Source organism: Rhipicephalus microplus, chromosome 5 (genome assembly GCF_043290135.1).
Source record: "Rhipicephalus microplus isolate Deutch F79 chromosome 5, USDA_Rmic, whole genome shotgun sequence".
Taxonomy (NCBI): domain Eukaryota; kingdom Metazoa; phylum Arthropoda; class Arachnida; order Ixodida; family Ixodidae; genus Rhipicephalus; species Rhipicephalus microplus.
The window spans coordinates 177,387,908-177,408,346 of record NC_134704.1 but is presented as its reverse complement, the minus strand read 5'-3'; the positions used below and the strand labels follow the sequence as shown (position 1 = coordinate 177,408,346).

Here is a 20,439-nt window from a genome sequence, read left to right as displayed (position 1 = left end):
CATATGGTGGTTTTGGGACGTTAAACCCCACAAATCAATCAATCAATCAATCAATCCGTGGAGGCACCTTATTGGCTTAGAATGTTCACGCCCACATGTGCCGCAACCGAGCGTTATCTTCATCGTCCTCTTTGGTTGAGGCGGATGGGGCGGCACACTTTTCAAATGCACACAATCACATCACAAAAGCCCCCCTTTCGAAAAGTTTTTCTCGCAATGAAATAACTGCAGATAAGTGCGTGTTTCACCCCACACAACACACATCTTGGCCAATGTTCACTACAATCGATCCACTTATTGTACCTTGCATGTTCACACAAAATCTACTGAAAGTGTACTACACAGTTCACAGCCAAGCTACAGCGTATTGCCCAAAACTAAAAAAATCACACTTCCTGCCAAATTGTAGTGTTAAACCCAGGATCTACACAATCTATGTAAGTCCTTGTCCATGTGGTCTAAATCCAGATGTAGCCACCGGTTATTTGAACTCGACTCTCAGGTTATAGCGTCCCACACCAGACCGATTATTTGTTTCTTTCATCTGAATACAAAACGAAAACCTTGCAGCGTTTCCGATTAGACATCTGTCTGTATTTCTGCCTCAGGATTTTATCCACATGGCCATCAGCCCTGCCAGCGGCATCTGTCATTACACCTGGCGCCATGCAGACTGACACTGAGCCCCGCCGCGGTGGTCTAGTGGCTAAGGTACTCGGCTGCTGACCCGCAGGTCGCGGGTTCAAATCCCGGCTGCGGCGGCTGCATTTCTGATGGAGGCGGAAATATCGTAGGCCCGTGTGCTCAGATTTGGTGCACGTTAAAGAACCCCAGGTGGTCAAAATTTCCGGAGTCCTCCACTACCGCGTCTCTCATAATCATATGGTGGTTTTGGGACGTTAAACCCCACAAATCAATCCAGACAGACACTGATGCAACCCCCTCTGAGCTTTCTGCTTGGCTTGCACACAAGTCACATGCTCCTTCATATAACTTCTTTTTGTTTTTCAAAGTGAATTATTTCATAGTCGTTTCCTGCTCTTCGCACGGAACGCTGCACTCTTTACTTTGACATGACGTAATCACTGCACCACATTGAGGCGAACTAACTGTATGTTCCTCGACCATGCCTGCGGTACTTCTTACATCTGCTAGTGTTACGCAGGATGACTCCACGGCTACCACCTCAGAGTTCTCTACAAGGCATACGCTTCTTGCCATGTCACTTCTTTACTTTGTGCATCGGAAGAATCGGCGTCTCTTCTAGAGACTGCCCCTTGGTTTTCAGATGTGCCACCAACACCAATAGCCCTTTCGTCAGGGTTGTCTGGAGGACTCCACACCTCTTTCATAAATGTGCTTTCTGTTGCACCAGTTCATGCAGCCACATGGCTATACAAGGAACTCGACTGATGCTTCTCTGACGCTTCCTGCGAAGCCATGTTAAACACGGTCACCAAACTTCGACTGGTCTCGTTCTCGCTCTTCCCTTCGATTCTGCCGTCCACTTGTAGGGAATCTCGACCTAAAGTTTCATGATTGTTTTGAATGAGAGCGCACTACTTAGATGCTGACAGAAAGGCAGGGACAAGTGCTTACTACCAACTGAAAATCTGAAAATCTAATCGGAAAACTATTATATATATATACTGACAGATGAAACAGTGTCATGACACATACGATACGACCAAAATAACAGAACCGATAAAAGATATATGTACGTCAGCCCCACCCGACCAACGCCTACTGTACCTTCGACTCGCTATAACTCGCCCAATCAACCATATTGGCTAAAGTTTCATCACTGGCCTTCTCAAGGCTGCCGTCAAAAAGAGAGAATGAATTACGCATAAAGGTTCTACCATCGGAGAACACATCGATCATCCACTCTTTTGAGCTCAGATACGAAAATTCCTCTCGCCAGTCTCTACCTTTAAGTCCCCTCGCTTTGGCCTTTGACAGTTTTAGCCACAGCTGAAACGTCTTTTGCCTTAGCTCTTCAATGTCCTTTTCCTTCTTTCTCAGTTCTCTTTCAAACTTAATTTCCTCCTCCCTCTCTTTGTGAGTGCACCTCGCACGTTCCTCACACAAAGCCACCATTTCCTCGCCTTTTAGACCCATGCGTCTTGCCAACTCTCCTAGGTCTGCCCTACTCATGTTCCTTTTCTAGTGTGGAGAGGTAAGTGGTAAAATGGTCTCGTCCTGACGCAGTACGCCAATTGTCACGAGCCAATTGGCTCTCGTGTGGGTTCATGGCGCACTTTCCAAACGTGCACAATCACATCACAAGGACCCCTTCTTTATGCAATAAAAGTATTAGTGGAAATCACTCGACCAAATTGCTGTTTGCTTATAATTCTCATTAAACCTATAATTTACTTGGCGGTTGCATATTGATGGAAGCAAAGTTGTAGGGCCCCATGTAGTGTGCGATGTCAGTGCACGTTAAAGAACACTAGATGGCCAAAATTTCTCGAGCCCTTCTACGGCATCCCTCAAAATCCTGCGGTGGCTGCATTTTTGATGGAGGCGAAAATGTTATAAGGCCCGTGTGCTCGGATTTGGGTGCACGTTAGAGAACCCCAGGGGGTCGAAATTTCCGGGGTTCTTCACTACGGCGTCTCTCATAATCATATTGGCGGTTTGGGATGTTAAACCCCACATATCAATCAATCCTCAAAATTATATTGTGGTTTTGAAACTTAAAACCATACATATTACTAATGTAACCTGTAATTAACTACATACATATTTACTACATTTAAAAAAAGTCTGCTTACTAAAATGAGATAACAGTTGAACGTATGTAAATTAAGAAAGCCTGACCCGTGATGGTGGCTCCTTCAGATTTTTGGTATGTATCACCACACTACGCTTCAAATGCATCATCCTGTGACTCCTTTGCATAATGTTGCCTACTTTTGGGATCCGCTGTGGCTGCAGATGTATAGTTCTGCAAAAACACTATTTCATGGAGGCTTCATGATAGCACTGGAGTGGTGGTGGCTCCAGTTTATACCAATTCATTACTATAATCAGAGCATGATGTTTTAAAAATCTGACAGTGGAGAATATCAGCCATAGAGTTTCCTAAAAATACACTATAGGGAACTTTGGCACTAGTGTCTGCGGAAGCTGCAACGCACGGCGCTTCAGCGAACATGGGAATGATGTGTAGTACACAAATTTGTCTAATATTCGTACTTCTGGCTTCATGTGGCTTCGCGTAGTTTGGAGCTGCTTTTTCACGAAATGACAATCCGCAAACTTTCAGCATTTGCACTTCACCACTTTAAGCTTTTAGGTTCACTAATTCAAATTAGGTCAGAAAGTTCACAACGGTCTGTTCATCTATTTAAAAAATTGGCCCAGTATTTGCATGTAATCCACAAATGTCGCCGAAAGAGGATGGCCTTGTGTGTGGAGAGAGTGAACAAAACATTTATTTGATGTTCTGCGCAAGAAAATCGGTGAATGGTATTCCGGAGGAGCTCGTTAGAGAGCCTCGAGCGTGCAGCGGAGGCGAACGAGTGCATCGTCACGTCACACGGGAGACATGAACGCAATCTGGCAGTTTTATTTGAAAAACAAAGCACGTGGCCCGAGACGGGCGTGCGCGCCCGTCTCAGAGGTGGTAAGGTGTAGAACCCAAGGCGACGGGTAGGTGCCACCACTGTGTCGTCTTAGCAAAGCGGGGGAAACACTCGCTTTTTTGTGTAAGCGTTGCATGGTCAGCGCAGCGTGATAAGCGCTACGGTCCTTGGAATTACTTATGTATGCAATTTCTAGTGAAAGACGAACATGCAGAATATATACGTGTTGTTATGGTGCTTCAGATATGCACAATAATTGCTTTTTAATTGACAATCTCACACGTATGAACGCTGATTCTTGAGCAACATTGGTGGGCACTACGGATGGGGTCGGCCGTTCGGGGTATTGGCTGGCGCTGTTTAGAGTACCCGGTTTGCAGTAACGGTGGACAAACAGACCAATGTACAGACAGACAAACCAAAGTTTTTGCGTCGAAGGTCCCTAAAAAAGACTATCATCTTTAAAAAAAACAAAACCTAGCAATAAACAAAGCAATAAGTACGTTTGAAATCCGTAAGCACGAAGACTAGGCAAATACGTGTACTACCCATAATTCCCATGGTCACTGAACGATCACAGTGTCTGAGTCTCCTCTAGTTAATTTTAGGAAACTCTATGGTATCAGCATCTGAAGCCTCAGACATTCTTGTTCACTGACTTACTGAGGTATGGGGTGGTGCTGCCAAAGCTTGTGAATTTTCGGGTACCTCTGGAAAAGTGACTGTTGACTGTATGCACTTGCACTTCGAAACCTCCTGTTGTTATCAGGCCATACCCACCTTGGTAGCTTAGCAGGTAAAATGCTGCATTGCTAAGGTACAGGGCCAAAGTACAGGGTTAAAGGACCGAAGGTTGTCAAGATTAATATTAATTCATTCACAACAGTGTGGCTCTTGACCATATTGAGGTTTTAGCATGTAAGAACCCTACATATATGTTGACAGACCATGCATTGACTCAACAAATCACCAGTGTGCCAAGAGTCTTTCAGACTCATTGCTGGCACGTTGGAAGCATCATGCTTGTGTATAATTTTTTTTTTCATGTATACATGCCCAAAATTTTTTTATAGCTGATATATGGTTATAATGAGCCACTAAAGTATTTTGTTGCCTGATGCGTCGTGGTTATAACAGTCTCCTGCTGCACTTTACAGTTCAGCTGCTGACCCGCAGGTCGCGGGATCGAATCCCGTCTGCGGCGGCTGCATTTCCGATGGAGGCGGAAATGTTGTAGGCCTGTGTACTCAGATTTGGGTTTACGTTAAAGAACCCCAGGTAATCGAAATTTCTGGAGCCCTTCAGTACGGCATCTCTCATAATCATATGGTGGTTTTGGGACGTTAAACCCCACATGTCAATCATCTGCACTTGACAGTGCAAATTGTTGCATTGCTCTTTCAGTCACTCCTGTATCCTTTTTGTGGCTTTTTCTATCTACTACATTGATTCACGTGTATTGTTTGGTAATCAGATTTGGGTTATTTTGGTTTTTATCTCTGCATGATGCTTTCTTATGCAAAATGAACTCCTACAGACCCTTAGTTTTCAGAGAATTCGTTTGTGCCTTCGTGCATGGAGTGCATTGCATGTGGTATTCAAACGGTGCAGGTTGTGGAACAGGTGCTGGTGGACCGTCTTCCTGAGGTGCTTGTGTGTGTGCTGCAGCTTGCCTGTGACATTCCCGGTCATGCAGTGTGAGTGTGGCCTTACCTTATTCATTTTTGCTTGCACTTTTTTGATTACCTAAACTTGTGACGGTCGCCAAGAAGGCATACATTGCATGTTATAGCATTAGGACGCCTGCTGTCATCTATGAAGGCATGCTGCATTCTTGAAGTATAGTAGGATCTCGATAATAATGTTACGGTTGATGCGAATTTGTGATGATACGAATTTTAAAATTGTTTTAAATAGACTACATTATTTAAAATGCACCATGATTTGGTGTTATACGAATGGTTTCTCCAGCCATTGCGGATGATGCGAATGTGCGATGGACCGCTGCATGCCTGCGGCGCAACGCGACTTGTCTGTGGGAGAAAGGCCCATTTACTCTTGGCCTCAAAGGGAGTGAATGTGGCAAAACTCGCCTTAATATTTATCACTTTAGTGGTCGGAATAGCACATTGCGAGGCTGGAGTGAAAAAATTGGTCAGAGACCAATTTTCTCGCCACGCGATAGGAGATGCCCTTTCTACTTCACCACGGCCTTGGCTACACCGGTGGCTCTATCTCTCAAACCATTTGATGTTAACAACCAGCTTCTAATCCAACATAGCAGCAAAGGCATCAATCGTAGATCATCTCATTGGCGCTATCGCGAACTACCCGTGCAGCATGTCAAAGCTTACGGCCTTGACGAGGACACGTTCATTGAGAACCTGGTTTGAATTACAATCGCTGAAAACACCAGAAGTAGAATGAGGTGCAGCAGCAGTAAATTGGCATGTCCTAATGTGTCTCGCTTTTCTACGGCTGGCTGAATCTGTCGCCACTGTTGCCGGTGCGTCCACTCATGTAATTTCTGCTGGTGTATTTTCCGAAACAACGTTTGCAGTGGTGTAAACTGTTTCTTTTGAGTGCTTTGCATGCATAACTAGAATTTGGTACGAACTTTAATGCTTTTGGCAAAATGGAAGGAATTCTCAAGCGGCGACGGCGGCAGCGGCAGTGGCATGTATGAGAGGCGGAACAAATGTGAATGTTTTCAAAGGGTGCAGATGTGGTTTACCGGCCGCTCTGGCGTTTTTGCTTGCCTTCTTTTGTGTCTTGCATTCCGCAGAACTGATTTTTTTTCATGTTGACTTTGTGGCACGGTTTACCAGCCACTGAAGCAGCGAAGCAAGTAAATTTCTAATGAGTTTGGCTGCTTTCGCTTCCTTTGATGTCAAGTGTGAATGTGTCGCACTAGCAACATGAGTGAGGAAACCGCGGCACTTTATTGATGGCGTATTCGGTTGGCCGCTCTGGTCCTCTGGCTAAATGTCGCCAGATGCAGAGGCAGCTCGCAGTCGGAGCGCGAGAGGCAGCGTGCCAACCGAATACATTGGCGGTCTCAGAGCGCTTACAGCAGCGCGCTTGTAGCGCCACCGTGCAGCGAGCTTAAGAAGCTGCCGGGTAAACATTGCCGCGCCGCGTCAATAAATGGTGCCCATCAGTACAGTGGACGTTCGGTAATGTCTGACCTTTGTTGTATTCTCTCTCTCTGACATGTCCGGATGTAGTGAAAGCCTCCTGAGCTCAACACATAAATCTGGCAATCGTCCTCATCCGAATCGCTATCTTCAAGGCAAATCACAAGGCTGTCTGCGAGCTGCTTTAATGACAGCATTGATGTTTTTGCTGCCTTCGCTAGCCGCATCGTTATTGACATGGGAAATTTATGGCTTCGTGGATGTGAACTCACCCCACACACGCGCAAAAACACCTTTAACAATGCAAGTGCATGAAGTATTACGCGTCTGGCGATACCCTCTTTCAAAATGCATGCTCACACCCCTCACCACGTTCTCCTGCCCACAGTCACGTGATTGGCTGGCTTGTGTCACGTGATCCATCTTCCAGGTTCGAAGTTAGAGCTGTCAGGAGCGCTCCAAGTCAGAGGCTGACGCTCTCAAAAAACTTAGCAAATGTAGTCCGTGTGCTCGAATTCTACCAACCGAAGGGGCAGCCACTTTAGAGCGCTCCGGAGCGCTCTAAAACGCCTCACCGAATACGCCATGAGAGACTGTGAAGGCAGGAGAGTTCAGAAGAACATCATGGACATTTTTCAGCAAGGAGTAGTTGCCCATAAAGTTCTTCTTCATCTTCAATATCAGCTTTCACTTGTTTTTGGTTCATACGAATTTGGTGTGATACGAATACTTTCCATGCTCCCTTCAAATTCGTATCATCGAGATTCTACTGTAGTGTCTGTACGTAGGTCAGTTAATTGTACAACAATGCAGAAGTGGACAAACCGTATAAAGCCATATACTGTGTTCATCTCTGTCGATGTTGTTTGCTTCTATGCGATTTGTCGAATTTGCACCATTTTTTTCTAGTACCTCTGTACAATAATGTTGTGCAATTTGTTTGATCGTTCCTTGGGCAGCAAACTAACTGCTAAGCTGCTAACAAGCCCAAGTGTGTGGTGCCGAAAATCAAATGGAAATATTTTGATGCAAGCAATTTAAAGAGGTAAAGTGCCATCCACTCTTGGGTGAACACTATTCAACATACTTGCCAGTTCTCCCAAATTCTCAGGGAGACTTCCGAATTTGACAGCTTTTTATAATTATATGACAGGAACAAAAATGTCCCGAAAATGCACTCCTGTTTGGCGAAATTTTTCACCTAGTATTGCCACATAGTGTCGGAGCTGCGTAAAAATTTAGTCTAATGCTGCGTGATGCCAACTGATATCAGAATAAGTCAAGAGTAGGAGGAAGTGTTCCAGTCAAGCATGAAAGCAAAATTGAAGCTCCTAGTAGAGTGATTACTACTTATGCGAACGTCGCACTGCTCTCGCTTTCAACTACGCAAGAGGTGAGATGACATGCAAGCTGGTACTATACGAAAGCTTGCACTGTGAGCACAAGCATTATGCCAGCATGAATATGCATCGCAACTTAGAAAAGTGCATTTTTTATATGCGACCAAGTCGCGAACGACGACTGAAGCAAAAACAAAGAAGCGAAGGTTGGGGAGACTACCTATGGCTGGGTCGCCGCCGTAGTTCTGTACAACGAATACCAGCAGCATAGAATCGCGGTTACATAAACATTAGAGACAAACTTCGGAGCAAGAGTCTATATAAGAACAGAATTGTGGTATGTGCATTGCTTATAAATGCACTGTGCTTGTAATCAGCGAAGCCATTTTAAAAATACTGCTTTGTTGTTAAATTCAAGGCTCTGACCTCGAATGTGTGAAGTAGAATGTGGACGAAAATGCGCTCTGTTTTCGAGAAGAGACTTAATTCTTGCCCCATTCCGTGCAAAAAGCACCTAATTCCATTTATCCAAGTGTTTACCCCATTCCATTCCTATATAATTTTGGGGTCAAGAAAATCTGGAATGATTTTGGAGTCATTCCTATTCCGGAGTGGCAACTCTGCAACATTTCGCCCGGCACAAGTGTGCATCAAAGTTATGGTGACCCCGCTCGTAACTGCAGCGGACGATCACCGCGGGTTCACGCTTAGCGAGCCACAGGGCCGCTACTCCGTTCACTCGCGTGTAGCGCACCGCTCCGCGCGCGCTCAACTGATAAGGCGTTTAGCGCGGCAAATAGACAGTGTTCTAATGTAAAAGTACACAACACTTTATTGCCTCTGGCGGCACCCCGAACAACAGTACAGCGTCCGCTCCCGGGACGCAAGTAGCAAAGGCACCCGCACGCGGACGTTCACAATAAGGGGAAAACCGCGAGCACGTCGCAGCTGGCAATGGCGAGCTTTGACACGCCGGTCGGGAAAAGGTCCCTCGCGGCTATGCTGCGCACTCTCACGATGGCCACTGGGCCTGGTCGCGAGTGTTAGGGCAAACCTCGTACGCGCTGGGCCTACGGCAAGTGCGGCTCGTTGTGGTACGACCACTTCAAGCACTAGGCACCGCTGTGGGCTTAGCATACGCTACCGAAGCTAGCACTCAAGTAAACACGCCTGCCGAGGTGCCCAAGGCCACCCCAGGCAGGCTGCAGTCCGGCGATTCCCAAAGGGGACGCGGACTAAGGAAAACACGTGCTTACCCGGCGCCGACCAACGGAGAAGAGACCGCTCCACGCGCGCCGTGCCCGCACGTGGCGCCATCTATCGCCACGTGGTGTTAACAGAGCAGGAAAGCGAAAGGGTGTGGCCGTGTTGCTGGAATAATGCTGGAATAATGGTCGCCAAATATACTGGCTTCGGCGTCGGTCGAGTCGTGCACAGCGTCTGCGACAGCTGGCCTCGAGCAGGTCTCCGAACACCTCCAGAGTCCAAAGCGGTGTAGGGGTCGGTGACTTCCTAAGTTGTCGCCACACGCACACACACACACACCTCTGATGGTCGGGTCTCTCCAAACGCGCACCGCAAGGGAAAGCACAGAGTGTCATTTGTCCCTCTCCCCACGCTAAAGCATCAATTCACAATCCCCTCCTCCAGCGAGAAGGAAAAAAAAAAAACACGACAAAAAACATCAAGTAAACAACACTGAAATGACAATCAGCAGCAGTAACTGGGCGGCACAGACTTCTTTGCAAGCACTGGCTGTAAAGAAGTTAGCTAACTGAGACTAGAAAGTAAAAAAAAAATAATGAGGGCCTTCGGTTGCGGAAATAAGCCCGCCGTCCGGCGCGAAATCACTAAGGTGACCGCTTCCTGAGATTATACCGGTGCGTGGTCCGAATGCGGTCCGCCGCGCCGGGTGTGCGCCGTTGCTTGCGCGAAGAGCCACTGGGCGCTGGCGCAGGCTCGTCAGGCCTCGACGCAAAGGCTTTCAGGTCTGCGATGTGGGCACGGCTGAGTTTTCCCGAAAGCGGGTCTTTCAGCAAGTACGCGAGTGGAGTCCAAGCTTTCTCCACTCGGTACGGACCAAGCCACTTTGGAGCGAGCGAAGTTGAGAAACCCTTGCTCGCGTCGCTAAGAGCGTGGTTGCGCTTCAGGACGAGGTCACCCACCTTAAATAAAAAATGGCGACGTGTTCGGTCGTACTGGGCCTTTTGCTCGGCCCTGGCCGATGCCAAACTTTGCCTCGCTCTACTGAGAGCTCGACAAAGCCTGTCCCGAAGTGTGGAAGCGTAAGCAGAACAGTCTGCCGGTTCTTCCTCGTCTCCGAGCTGGCATTGCATGACACTGGTCACCGGATTTGCCAACTCCCTTCCGAAATTAAGGAAGGCGGGAGAGAAACCAGTAGAGCGACTCTCGGAGGTTCGGATTGCAAACGCGAGTTCACTCAAATGGTCTGCCCAGTCCCTTTGACTTTCGGCAAAGGCCGCCAACATCGGTTTGAGCGTACGATTGGTTCGCTCCGTCAAATTGGACTGGGGATGGTAGGGCGAAGTGGTGCAGTGATCTATTCCTAGGGAACGGCACGTATTACCAAACACCCGAGCGGTGAAATACGACGCATTGTCCGTGATCAATCTTTTCGGAAAGCCGAACCGACAAAACACTTCCTGTAGCCTCTCTAGCACCGCTCGCGCTGTCACTTTCCGCAGCGGAAACAGCTCCACCCATTTGGAAAAATGATCAACAACTACCATCAGATGTATGAACCCCTGCTTACTCCTGGGGAACGGCCCCATTAGATCGCAGGTGGCTACTTGCCACGGACGCTCACTGACAATCGGTTTCATCAAGCCGGGCGGCTTGCCACCCCTTGATTTCACCGTTTGACAGACGTGGCAGGAACGGCAATAGCGAAAAATGTCACGCTTCATGCCAAGCCAAGTCACAACCTTGCTCAGTTTCGCAAAAACTTTGGAGCCACTCAGGTGACCGGCAATGGGCTCGTCGTGAGAGGCTCGCAACAGTGCGCCTCTCAGACTTTTGGGCACAACCACCTTAAACGGGTCCACTGACTCCTCATCGGTGGCTATGTATTTCAGCAGGAGTCCATCATGGTCCAGCAAGTATGTATCCGCGGGGGACCCAGCGACACACGCCGGTTCCCGTCCCCCTGCGCCCGCCGCACTACCAGCAGCGTCTCGGCGCTCCGTCTCCCTGAGACCGTCGCTCAACTCGCGACAAAACGGATCATCTTGCTGGGCCTTCAGTAGCTCTTGTCTGCTGAAAGCGATTCCCATTCTCCCAAAGGGGAGCTTGGTATCGTTCCCACTCAGGACTGCAGCCATCGCCTCCGCTCGCATTGGCGTCACGGGTTCGCTTCCCTTTCGCTCCCCCTCTCGCCCGCTTCGCGGCGCGCTGCTTGCCTGGCCCGTGGAAAGGGTTTGCTCGTCGCCGCACTCACCCTTTTCTCCACTCGGCGGCTCCGCCGCCGTTTCGCCCGCGCCGCTTGCTTGCGCAAAGGCACCACTAGCGGTTGTCGCACCGGGATCCAGGCTCCTGGTCGACACTGGGGCCCGAGATAGCGCGTCAGCTACCACGTTAGTGCTCCCCTTCCGATACTGCACTGAAAAGTCATAATGCTGTATTAGGAGAGCCCAGCGCGCTAGCCTGCCTGCAGGCTCACGGAGCCGCATCAGCCAGCTAAGCGCGCTGTGATCTGTTTGCACCACAAATTTCGTCCCATCCAGGTAGACATCAAACTTCCGCAGTGCAAACACGATGGCGAGACACTCCCTCTCGGTCACGGAATAATTCCTTTCTGCGGGTATCAACGAGCGGCTGGCAAAGGCCAGCGGCTGCAACACACCATCGTATTCCTGTAGGAGAACTGCTCCTAATCCCAGATCGCTTGCGTCAGTCTGGACAACAAACGGTCTGGTCAGGTCGGGGAGCTTGAGCTGCGCTGTCTCTGCAATGGTGCTAGACAGACGGCAAAACGCCTCTTGCTGCTCAGGTCCCCATCGCCACTCAGCTGACTTACCCAGGAGCTTGGTCAAGGGCGCCTGCACTCGGGCACAGGACGGAATGAACGACCGGTAAAAATTGGCCATTCCGAGAAAGCGGCGCAGGCCGCGTACGTCCTTGGGCGCGGGGAAATCGAGGATTGCTCGAAGTTTCTCCCGATCTGGCTCAATGGAGCCTTCGCCCAGCGTGAAGCCAAGTAACTGAACTCGGATTTGCGCTAGTTGGGCCTTTGCGGGATTTAACGTCATCCCGGCGGCTCTCACCCTCCCGAGCACATCGGCAATGTGGGCCAAGTGCTCTTCGAAGGTTCGTGAATAAATCACGATGTCGTCGAGGTAGCACATGCAGTAAGACCACTTTGCTTCCCCGAGGACGCGGTCCATGAGTCTCTGAAAAGTCGCAGGAGCATTGCAAAGACCAAAAGGCATACGAGTGAACTCAAATAACCCTCTGTGGGACGTGAACGCGGTCTTGCACCGGTCACGCTCATCCATCCGGACCTGTAGGTAACCTTTGGAGGCATCTAATGTGGTAAAATACCGCGCAGTGCCGAGGTTTCCTACGATGGAGCTAATCGTGGGGAGCGGATAGGCATCCTTACGAGTCACTCCATTGAGACGGCGATAGTCTACGCACAGGCGATGACTGCCATCTTTCTTAGGCACCAACACAATTGGAGACGCCCAGGCGCTGGACGAACGGCGAACAATGCCAGATGAGAGCATCTCGTCCAGCAAGCCGTCAATTACCTGCCTCTTGGCCTGGCTGACGGGCCTGGGGTTACACTTCAAAGGAAGCGCGTTGCCTGTTTCGATCGAATGGCTCACCAAATCGGTACAGCCGGGTTGATCGGTGAAGAGCTCATCGTATTCGCGCAACAGTGCCGACAAACGAGCCTTCTGTGTATCATTCAATTGAGTCGCACAGGCGATCAAAGGATGCGGAGCCTCTTCGTGTCGTGCCGCTCGATCCCGATGGGGATTTTGAGCCGACGAGTGCATAGCGCAGGGGCCTGCCCCCGAAGTTTGCACGTGACACGGTTTCGACGCTTCAACTGCACAGGCAACAGAAAGCGCCGGAGGGCTGATGAACGGCTTTAGCTCGGAAAAAGGTCCGTCGCGATAGCCTCCATTCGCAATGTCCACTACGATACCGGTTTTTAGGAGAAAGTCCCGACCGAGAATCACAGGAACACTGAGCCCTGGAAGATGAACGAAACGCGCGCGTCTCATTCGGCCTCCCCATTTGACAGTCAACCTCGCGGCGCCCGCCGACTGGGCCACGCCTTTCGCGAGGGTGAATGTCGTTCGGCTGTCCCGCAAGCGCACCGAGCGCTTCTGCAAGTGGGACAACACCTGTTCGCCAAACAACGAAGCGCTTGCGCCCGTGTCCAGCAACGCCGAGAATTTGCGACCGACAATGGTGACCGAAATAAACGGCGCGTGCGCACCAGAAAGACTGCTTGCCCGATACGCAGAGGGGAGAAGCAAGGGTTCGGCCGCTCGTGCCTTCACGAACGGCCCGCGCTCCCGTTTCCCTGCCTCACAGGAGGCACAAACGCGGAGCACTCCCTCGCTATGTGCCCTCGTTGACGGCAGCGGAAACAGCGCACTCCATCGCGGTCCCTTTCCCGCGACGGAGCAGCTTCGAGCTGCCGGGGTGGGTTCGCCGCGTGATCAAAGGAACCGCTCTGACGACTGTTACCACCGGTGATGCGCTGGGTCGCATTTCGTCCCTGCTCGCGCGCGTCGAGTTGCGATGCAGCACCGGCTGCCCGCCTCCCGTACGTGTAGGGATCTAAAGCTCGATCGCTTATCTCCCACGCGCGCCCAGCTGTAGGGGTAGCCGCAAAGGCAGCTCCGGCGGGCTGTTGCCGCTGAGAAAGGGTCATGGCCCCTCCCCACGCGCAGCGCGGTTCGAGGGCCTCGCTGGCTGGCGGTGGCGGGTGATAGGAACGCGCGGCGTGAATGTCGCCTTGGATGCGCTTTGCCTCGACGGCCTATTGCTCCAAATCACGGAAGCGACTGCCGCGCAGGTACGCCGAAAAAGTCGGGTGTGCCTGCCTAACCACCCGTTCGACGCGCTCCTCGTTCGAGGCTCTGGGCTCAGCGATAGAAAAAAGGTCTTCCATCGCGCGTACGTACTCCTGAAGCGACTCATCAGGAGCTTGTGTGCGGAGCTCGAGCTCGCGCCGCATCCTACTCTCGTAGTCAGCGGGTAAGAATTCGCGCAGGAAGGCCGCGCGGAACTCATCGAGGGTTGCTGCTCGGTGGCCGGAAAGCCGATGCCACCTGGCCGCCGTGTCAGTCAGTGCTGCCGGGACGACGCGTCCGAGCACTTCCTCGTCGTCTAGACCCATGGCTCTCTGATAACGTGCGAGGGAGTCCAGGTAATCTCTTGCACTTTGCAGATCACCATACCCGCTGTAGGTCGGAACGGCCAACATGACAGCGGGATGAGGGCGTTTCGGAATGGCCGAAAGCGTTTGGACTGCCCCCGTGAGTGCCTGAATCATTTGGGCGGCATTTTGCAGCAGCGTCTGTGCGCACGCTTCAAAGGAAGCTGTCGGTGCATTAGCGGCGCGGGCGAGCGATGGGGAACTGTCTCCGAGCTCAATAAGCGGCGCGGTTTCAAAATGGATACCGGCCGTCGCGACTCTGGGGAGCGCCTGTTTTTCACAGCTGACTCTTGGGGCAGCTTCACGTGAAAATGCTAGGCCGCTTGCGGCTAGCGGTGCAGGCGCGTGCTCGAAATGAGCTTGGCTGCTAGGTTGCGTAGCAGCCAGCGGGCAAAATTCGGCAACGGCTGAGGCCGCGGTGCCGATCTGCGCCCCGGAAGCTCCACTGAGAGCCGTTTCGGAGCGCTGTGACATGGAACTACCATGCATTCCAAAGGGAGCAGTAGTAGTCCATGTCCTTGTGCACTGTTCGGGTTGGGCTATGGCCCCGGACCCAAAACGCGCTACCTCTCCAATGGGAGCTGATACGTAGCGCCTCGTGTCATCCCGACTGGGGCTTGTGACAAGTGAGGGTGCGCGATTGTGATGCTCAAGGGGGGCACTGGCCCTGTTCTCGAGCAATGCGGTATCTGCTAAAAGCGTCAGCGGACAGAACTCACGCGGAGCAGACATAACGCGGGTAAACGCGGCGAGTCTGATTCGCAAAGGCGGGCTGACTCGGCTAAGACTAATCAAAGGCTTAATGAGCCTTTGATACCGCGTTGGGCGCCAGTATGGTGACCCCGCTCGTAACTGCAGCGGACGATCACCGCGGGTTCACGCTTAGCGAGCCACAGGGCCGCTACTCCGTTCACTCGCGTGTAGCGCACCGCTCCGCGCGCGCTCAACTGATAAGGCGTTTAGCGCGGCAAATAGACAGTGTTCTAATGTAAAAGTACACAACACTTTATTGCCTCTGGCGGCACCCCGAACAACAGTACAGCGTCCGCTCCCGGGACGCGGGTAGCAAAGGCACCCGCACGCGGACGTTCACAATAAGGGGAAAACCACGAGCACGTCGCAGCTGGCAATGGCGAGCTTTGACACGCCGGTCGGGAAAAGGTCCCTCGCGGCTATGCTGCGCACTCTCACGATGGCCACTGGGCCTGGTCGCGAGTGTTAGGGCAAACCTCGTACGCGCTGGGCCTACGGCAAGTGCGGCTCGTTGTGGTACGACCACTTCAAGCACTAGGCACCGCTGTGGGCTTAGCGTACGCTACCGAAGCTAGCACTCAAGTAAACACGCCTGCCGAGGTGCCCAAGGCCACCCCAGGCAGGCTGCAGTCCGGCGATTCCCAAAGGGGACGCGGACTAAGGAAAACACGTGCTTACCCGGCGCCGACCAACGGAAAAAAGACCGCTCCATCGGCGCGCGCAGTGGCGCGCGCCGTGCCCGCACGTGGCGCCATCTATCGCCACGTGGTGTTAACAGAGCAGGAAAGCGAAAGGGTGTGGCCGTGTGGCGGAATGCCCGCGAAAGGGTCGCAGGCGCGCCTCAGATCCCCACAAAGTGCAGTACTGCTTGCATACAGGAACTCGCAGGAGGTACTTCATGTCGTTTACTACAGCGTTGGAGCGTCACGTTCTCCGATAACCTTGGCTCCACTCTTGCTTGGCCATAGTGCAAGAGCAGCACACTTATGCACACCTGTACCGGGTTGATTCAGTGCAGAGTGGATGCACCTGCTCTCCACGGAGCACCGCCACACTTGGGTGCGTTTACCCTAACAGTCGACAACACTGTACATGTTTATAATGGCTGCTAATTAGTGAGTAACAAGGAACTAGCGAGTTTGTCATTTATTTCGCCAGTATAGCAATGCATCTTGTAAGTCATGTTCATTTTGAAAAGTGCCAGAAAAGTGCGAGGCTCGATTTTTATGTACCCTCTTGAGCAATTGTGTCAACGGGGTATGGTATAGTACTTACAGTATTATGGTCGTCAGTAGTGGAGAACATTTGCATTTGTTGTAGAGAAAGTATGCCGACTTCTCACAGTACTGTTCAGCCCACACATAACGGCCCCACATGAAGTGAACTTTCGCTTAAAACGAAGGATATCCGCGTGACCATGAAAATATACATTGTTTCAATGGCACAAAATCGCACTTACTATCGCACTCTCTGAGTGCCGCCGATCGGTTATAGCAAATGTAGTCGCCTCACCAGTGACATCCCGGTAAGCTATTGTGAACCACCGATAAACCATCGGCGAGATATTCGTAGGTTCTTATTGTGAAACGCCGACTCTGCCTTCACAGCCCTCTAGTTGTCGCTTTCCTTGACTGTTTCTTGTTATGTACCCCTCTGTCTTTTGTCGCCCCCCAACTTCACTGAGCACCTCGCATCGCCAGACGAGGCTCGGGTTTTCTTACTGTCACCAATTTTCCGAAGACCGGTCAGCCACCCCTTAGTTTTTGATTGCTGGTTTTGTTACACTATCGGGGTCAGGAGCGTAGACGGGAGGCCATCTGCGCCTTTTTCTGCTGCTTAAAGATCGTCAAAAGTGTGACTGTGTTGTGAAGCGCTTGCTCATAAATATTGACCGCCCGGCAGCTAACTTGCTACTTCGGGTGTTCGTATATTCAGCTATGGAGATGTTGAAGGCTACGTAGGTGGTGGTGACAGCTACATTTGTGGTAAACTGCTTATACGAGGCAGGCTTCGTCGACGTCGGGCCCAGTTTCGAGCCTGAAGCTTCCGAACAGGACTACTCCAGCAGTGATTTGTGGCAGCGTGTCATCCACTTTGACTTGGGAGGGCGTGCGAGACATCTGTTGTGATGATTTCATTACGACCGATAAGGAGGGATGCTGACCCTGCGAAACCGTGCACAGATCAGAGTACTGTGAATGAAGTTCACGGCAAGAGCGATTTGAAGGAATTGAATCGCGAGGAAGACGAAACTTTATAGCTGGTGCCCACAAGCGTGTTTGTAGTAGTTGGCTACAGTAATAGCCTCAGGCAGCTTGTATATGCCACGGGCCTCGGAAACGAGCCCGCTGCCGGTTTAAATAAACATGAGACCATCCTTATTACTTCTGCTATTTGAAACATGTGCATCATGGACTTTTTGAGGAAAATAAAAATTGTTTTTATCACTCGCAACTTTTTTCAAAGCTGCGTTTCATTTACTATGAACTTCAGGATACAACGAATGGATAGCGCGTCTTGCTCAAGTTCATTATAAGTTGGCTCGACTATAACAATAAACATGGTGTCTGCCGTAATGATGTTTGGACTTGGCATAGACACTAAAAGTGTGTTTTTTACCAAAACCAAATGGTGGGCCACACATAGGCTCGAGTCGACTGGTTTCTGTCTTATGAAGCTTGCCAGTTTTCACTGTGCTGTAAGGTGAAAGAGGTGTTTGTACTTGATGAAGTCAGTTTTTCAATCCGGCAGGCTGTCCCACGACGAACTGTACCCTCCATGCTTGGCTGAAGGCCAGGTGCATGGATATCTGCGTCTTCTGGAGGGCAAGTGCGGTGCTGATCTTCTGGCAGTGCTCTTGCGCAAGCGGGTGAGTTCAATAAGCAGTAAGGGCTGTTCATGTTTTATTTATTGCTCTTTCTTTGTTATTTTCTCTTCAACCTCACCATAATGTAAAACATGCTTGCAGGCAGGGCTTATTTTATTATTTGATCTCTTAATCTGTTGTGCAACTTTAGGACTCAATTATTATGTCAATCATTAACTTTATTTATTATGGTACTATTAGGTGCAATAAGTACGGCTGGCAAATTTATGAACTAAGGGTGTGGGATTACAGTGCAGACCATTTGTAGTGTAACCACTTATAGTGCAAGACTGGTTACAACGGGGTCTTTTTTGACTCCCGTTTACACTTCATAGAATCCCATGCATATGCATACCGCTCAATGTGCAGTCCCCCCAAGAGTAAAGACCATTTTTAATGCGGTTGCCATAGAAAAATGTTTCTATGGGATGTAGAATGAAAGAAAATTGTTTCTACGAAGGGGATGTAGAATGAATGAACGAGGGATGGAAGAGGAAAAAAAACTCCCAAGCATTTCCCCGAGGGTGAACATGGTTAAGTGCGAATACACGGGGTGATGCTATGAGGGGTATTTATTAATTCGCACTATTATATTTATTAATCACACTATGGTGCCTTTATGGTGTAATGGTTCCTGGGAATCGCAATTTGATCACACGGGGGAGTTTACGTTAACTCACTGGCGAATGCCAACGAATTTTAACTTTACTCCCCCTCACGACCCGCTCTCGACGGGAGACTGAGAGAGAAGGCGGGCGCGCGAGAGAGAGGGGTGCGCGCGCAGCTGCAGCGAGCGAGGAGAGCGGAGGAGCGAGCGAAGGGGGAGGGGGTATAAGGCGCGTTACTGACACCGATATCAGCGTCGCGTCCGTGGCTTATTCGGTAGAGCGTCGCACTGCGGCCCGCCAAGTTCTCTTTCTTTTAAAGATGGAGAGAAGACTGCAGACACCGCCGACGGCGGTGGATGGTTTGGGGTCGCTTATAAAGTGTATTCACACTTAAAAGGAAAAAAACATGGCAGCACTCGAGGGCGTGCCGAGTGACGGAAGAGGGCTAGGTGATGGAGAAACCTTTGCGCCAGTGCCGGCATGGCTCAGGCTGCCCGCTACATGTGATAACATTCCAATCGATTGTGTTTCGAGCTTCCTGTTAGGAAAAAAAGCATTGTTATTGTGCTAGCTATATTGTATGTAAATTTAGGTTATGTGGCTTTATGTTGCGAGCTCTTGACTTAGCTGCCAGAGTGCAGACTTGCTAAGCCTGCCACGTCATCTGCAATCACAGAACTGCTGAAGCGTGGCCTTTTCAATTAATTCCTACTAATTGAAAAGGCTTTTGAAAAGGAATTTTTCGCAAAAATTCGGACACGAGACGTAGCTAGGTACCCCTTTGTGAGACAAAAACATATGAAAACGCTTCGGTTTTGTGACCCGTTTTTGGTTTCCAACTCCATGGAATAGTGGACTACTTAAAGGGAGATGATGTAAGGGTCTCTGATGCCTTCAGTATTGATGTCGTCGATCTGTATTATTCCGTTCCGCATGGTCCGTTACTACAAAGCGTACAAGAGTGCATCACGGAAAAAAATGATGAAGTGGCTTTTTGTAACGCCTGTGGTGTGTCTGTAGAAGGTTTTATGAAGGTTTTGGCCATGTATCTGAGTTCCACGCTAGTGGGGTGGAATGAAGAATTGTACGTCCAGAAGGATGGGATTTGCATTGGGTCTAGTGTCGCCTTGATCTTATGCAATGTTTTTTTGAGCAAACTTGACAGAGCAGTAGGTAAGGAGCTAGATGGTATGGATCTGAAGCTGTTCAGATTTGTAGATGACTACCTTGTTTTGGTAAAAAACGATCCGGGTATGAGCACATTAGTGACTGTTTTAAAAGCTTTTAGGAAAAACGGCTGTGGTTTACAGTTTACCTTTGAGGTGCCAAAGGAACGACCCATTCAGTTTTTGGACCTAAAAATTAATTTGTCTCCTTTTCACACGTGTTGGATGTATCACCCTAGATCGGAAAAACATTGCTGAGCTATCATTCGGCACATTCGAAGATAGTAAAGAATGGGATTGCAACTTCTTGCATCAAAGCTGCCCTCATGAAATCGTGCGTACACTCAATGAATGAGAGTGTTTCCGCGCAGATCAAGCGCTTGAGGGAAGCTGGTTACCAGGATGAATGTATCCTTTTGGCATGTGAGAATCATCGGGAAGTAAAAAATGCAATCATTGGCACAAGCGAAGAGAGGAGACAAGTTGAGGGCGAAAGAGAGTGGACAGTGGTCATCCCGTATCTGCACAATATTTCACATAGGTTGAAAAAAGTTGCAT

General features: G+C 50.1%; 2 protein-coding genes across 4 annotated transcripts in view; one reads left to right on the top strand and one right to left on the bottom strand.

The window, feature by feature from the left end:
- tefu (Serine/threonine-protein kinase tefu) overlaps positions 1-20,439 on the top strand; it is a 513,274-nt gene that overhangs the window by 239,641 nt on the left and 253,194 nt on the right. For all 3 annotated transcript variants that reach the window (XR_012895493.1, XM_075896220.1, XM_075896221.1), the window contains 2 exons: positions 5,205-5,290; positions 17,993-18,110. Coding sequence is in view for 2 of the 3 variants with exons in the window: in XM_075896220.1 (XP_075752335.1) it covers positions 5,205-5,290; positions 17,993-18,110 (204 nt within the window). In the remaining variant the exon portion in view is untranslated. The remainder of the gene's footprint in view (positions 1-5,204; positions 5,291-17,992; positions 18,111-20,439) is intronic.
- On the bottom strand, positions 12,579-17,986 carry LOC142818034 (uncharacterized). The gene has a single exon (XM_075896223.1). The coding sequence runs from the start codon at positions 15,218-15,220 to the stop codon at positions 14,090-14,092; it is 1,131 nt and encodes a 376-aa protein (XP_075752338.1). The 5' UTR covers positions 15,221-17,986; the 3' UTR covers positions 12,579-14,089.

Coding starts and splice junctions, on each gene's coding strand:
- LOC142818034 (XM_075896223.1), bottom strand. CDS start 15,220: ATGTCTGCTCCGCGTGAGTTCTGTCCGCTGACGCTTTTAGCAGATACC.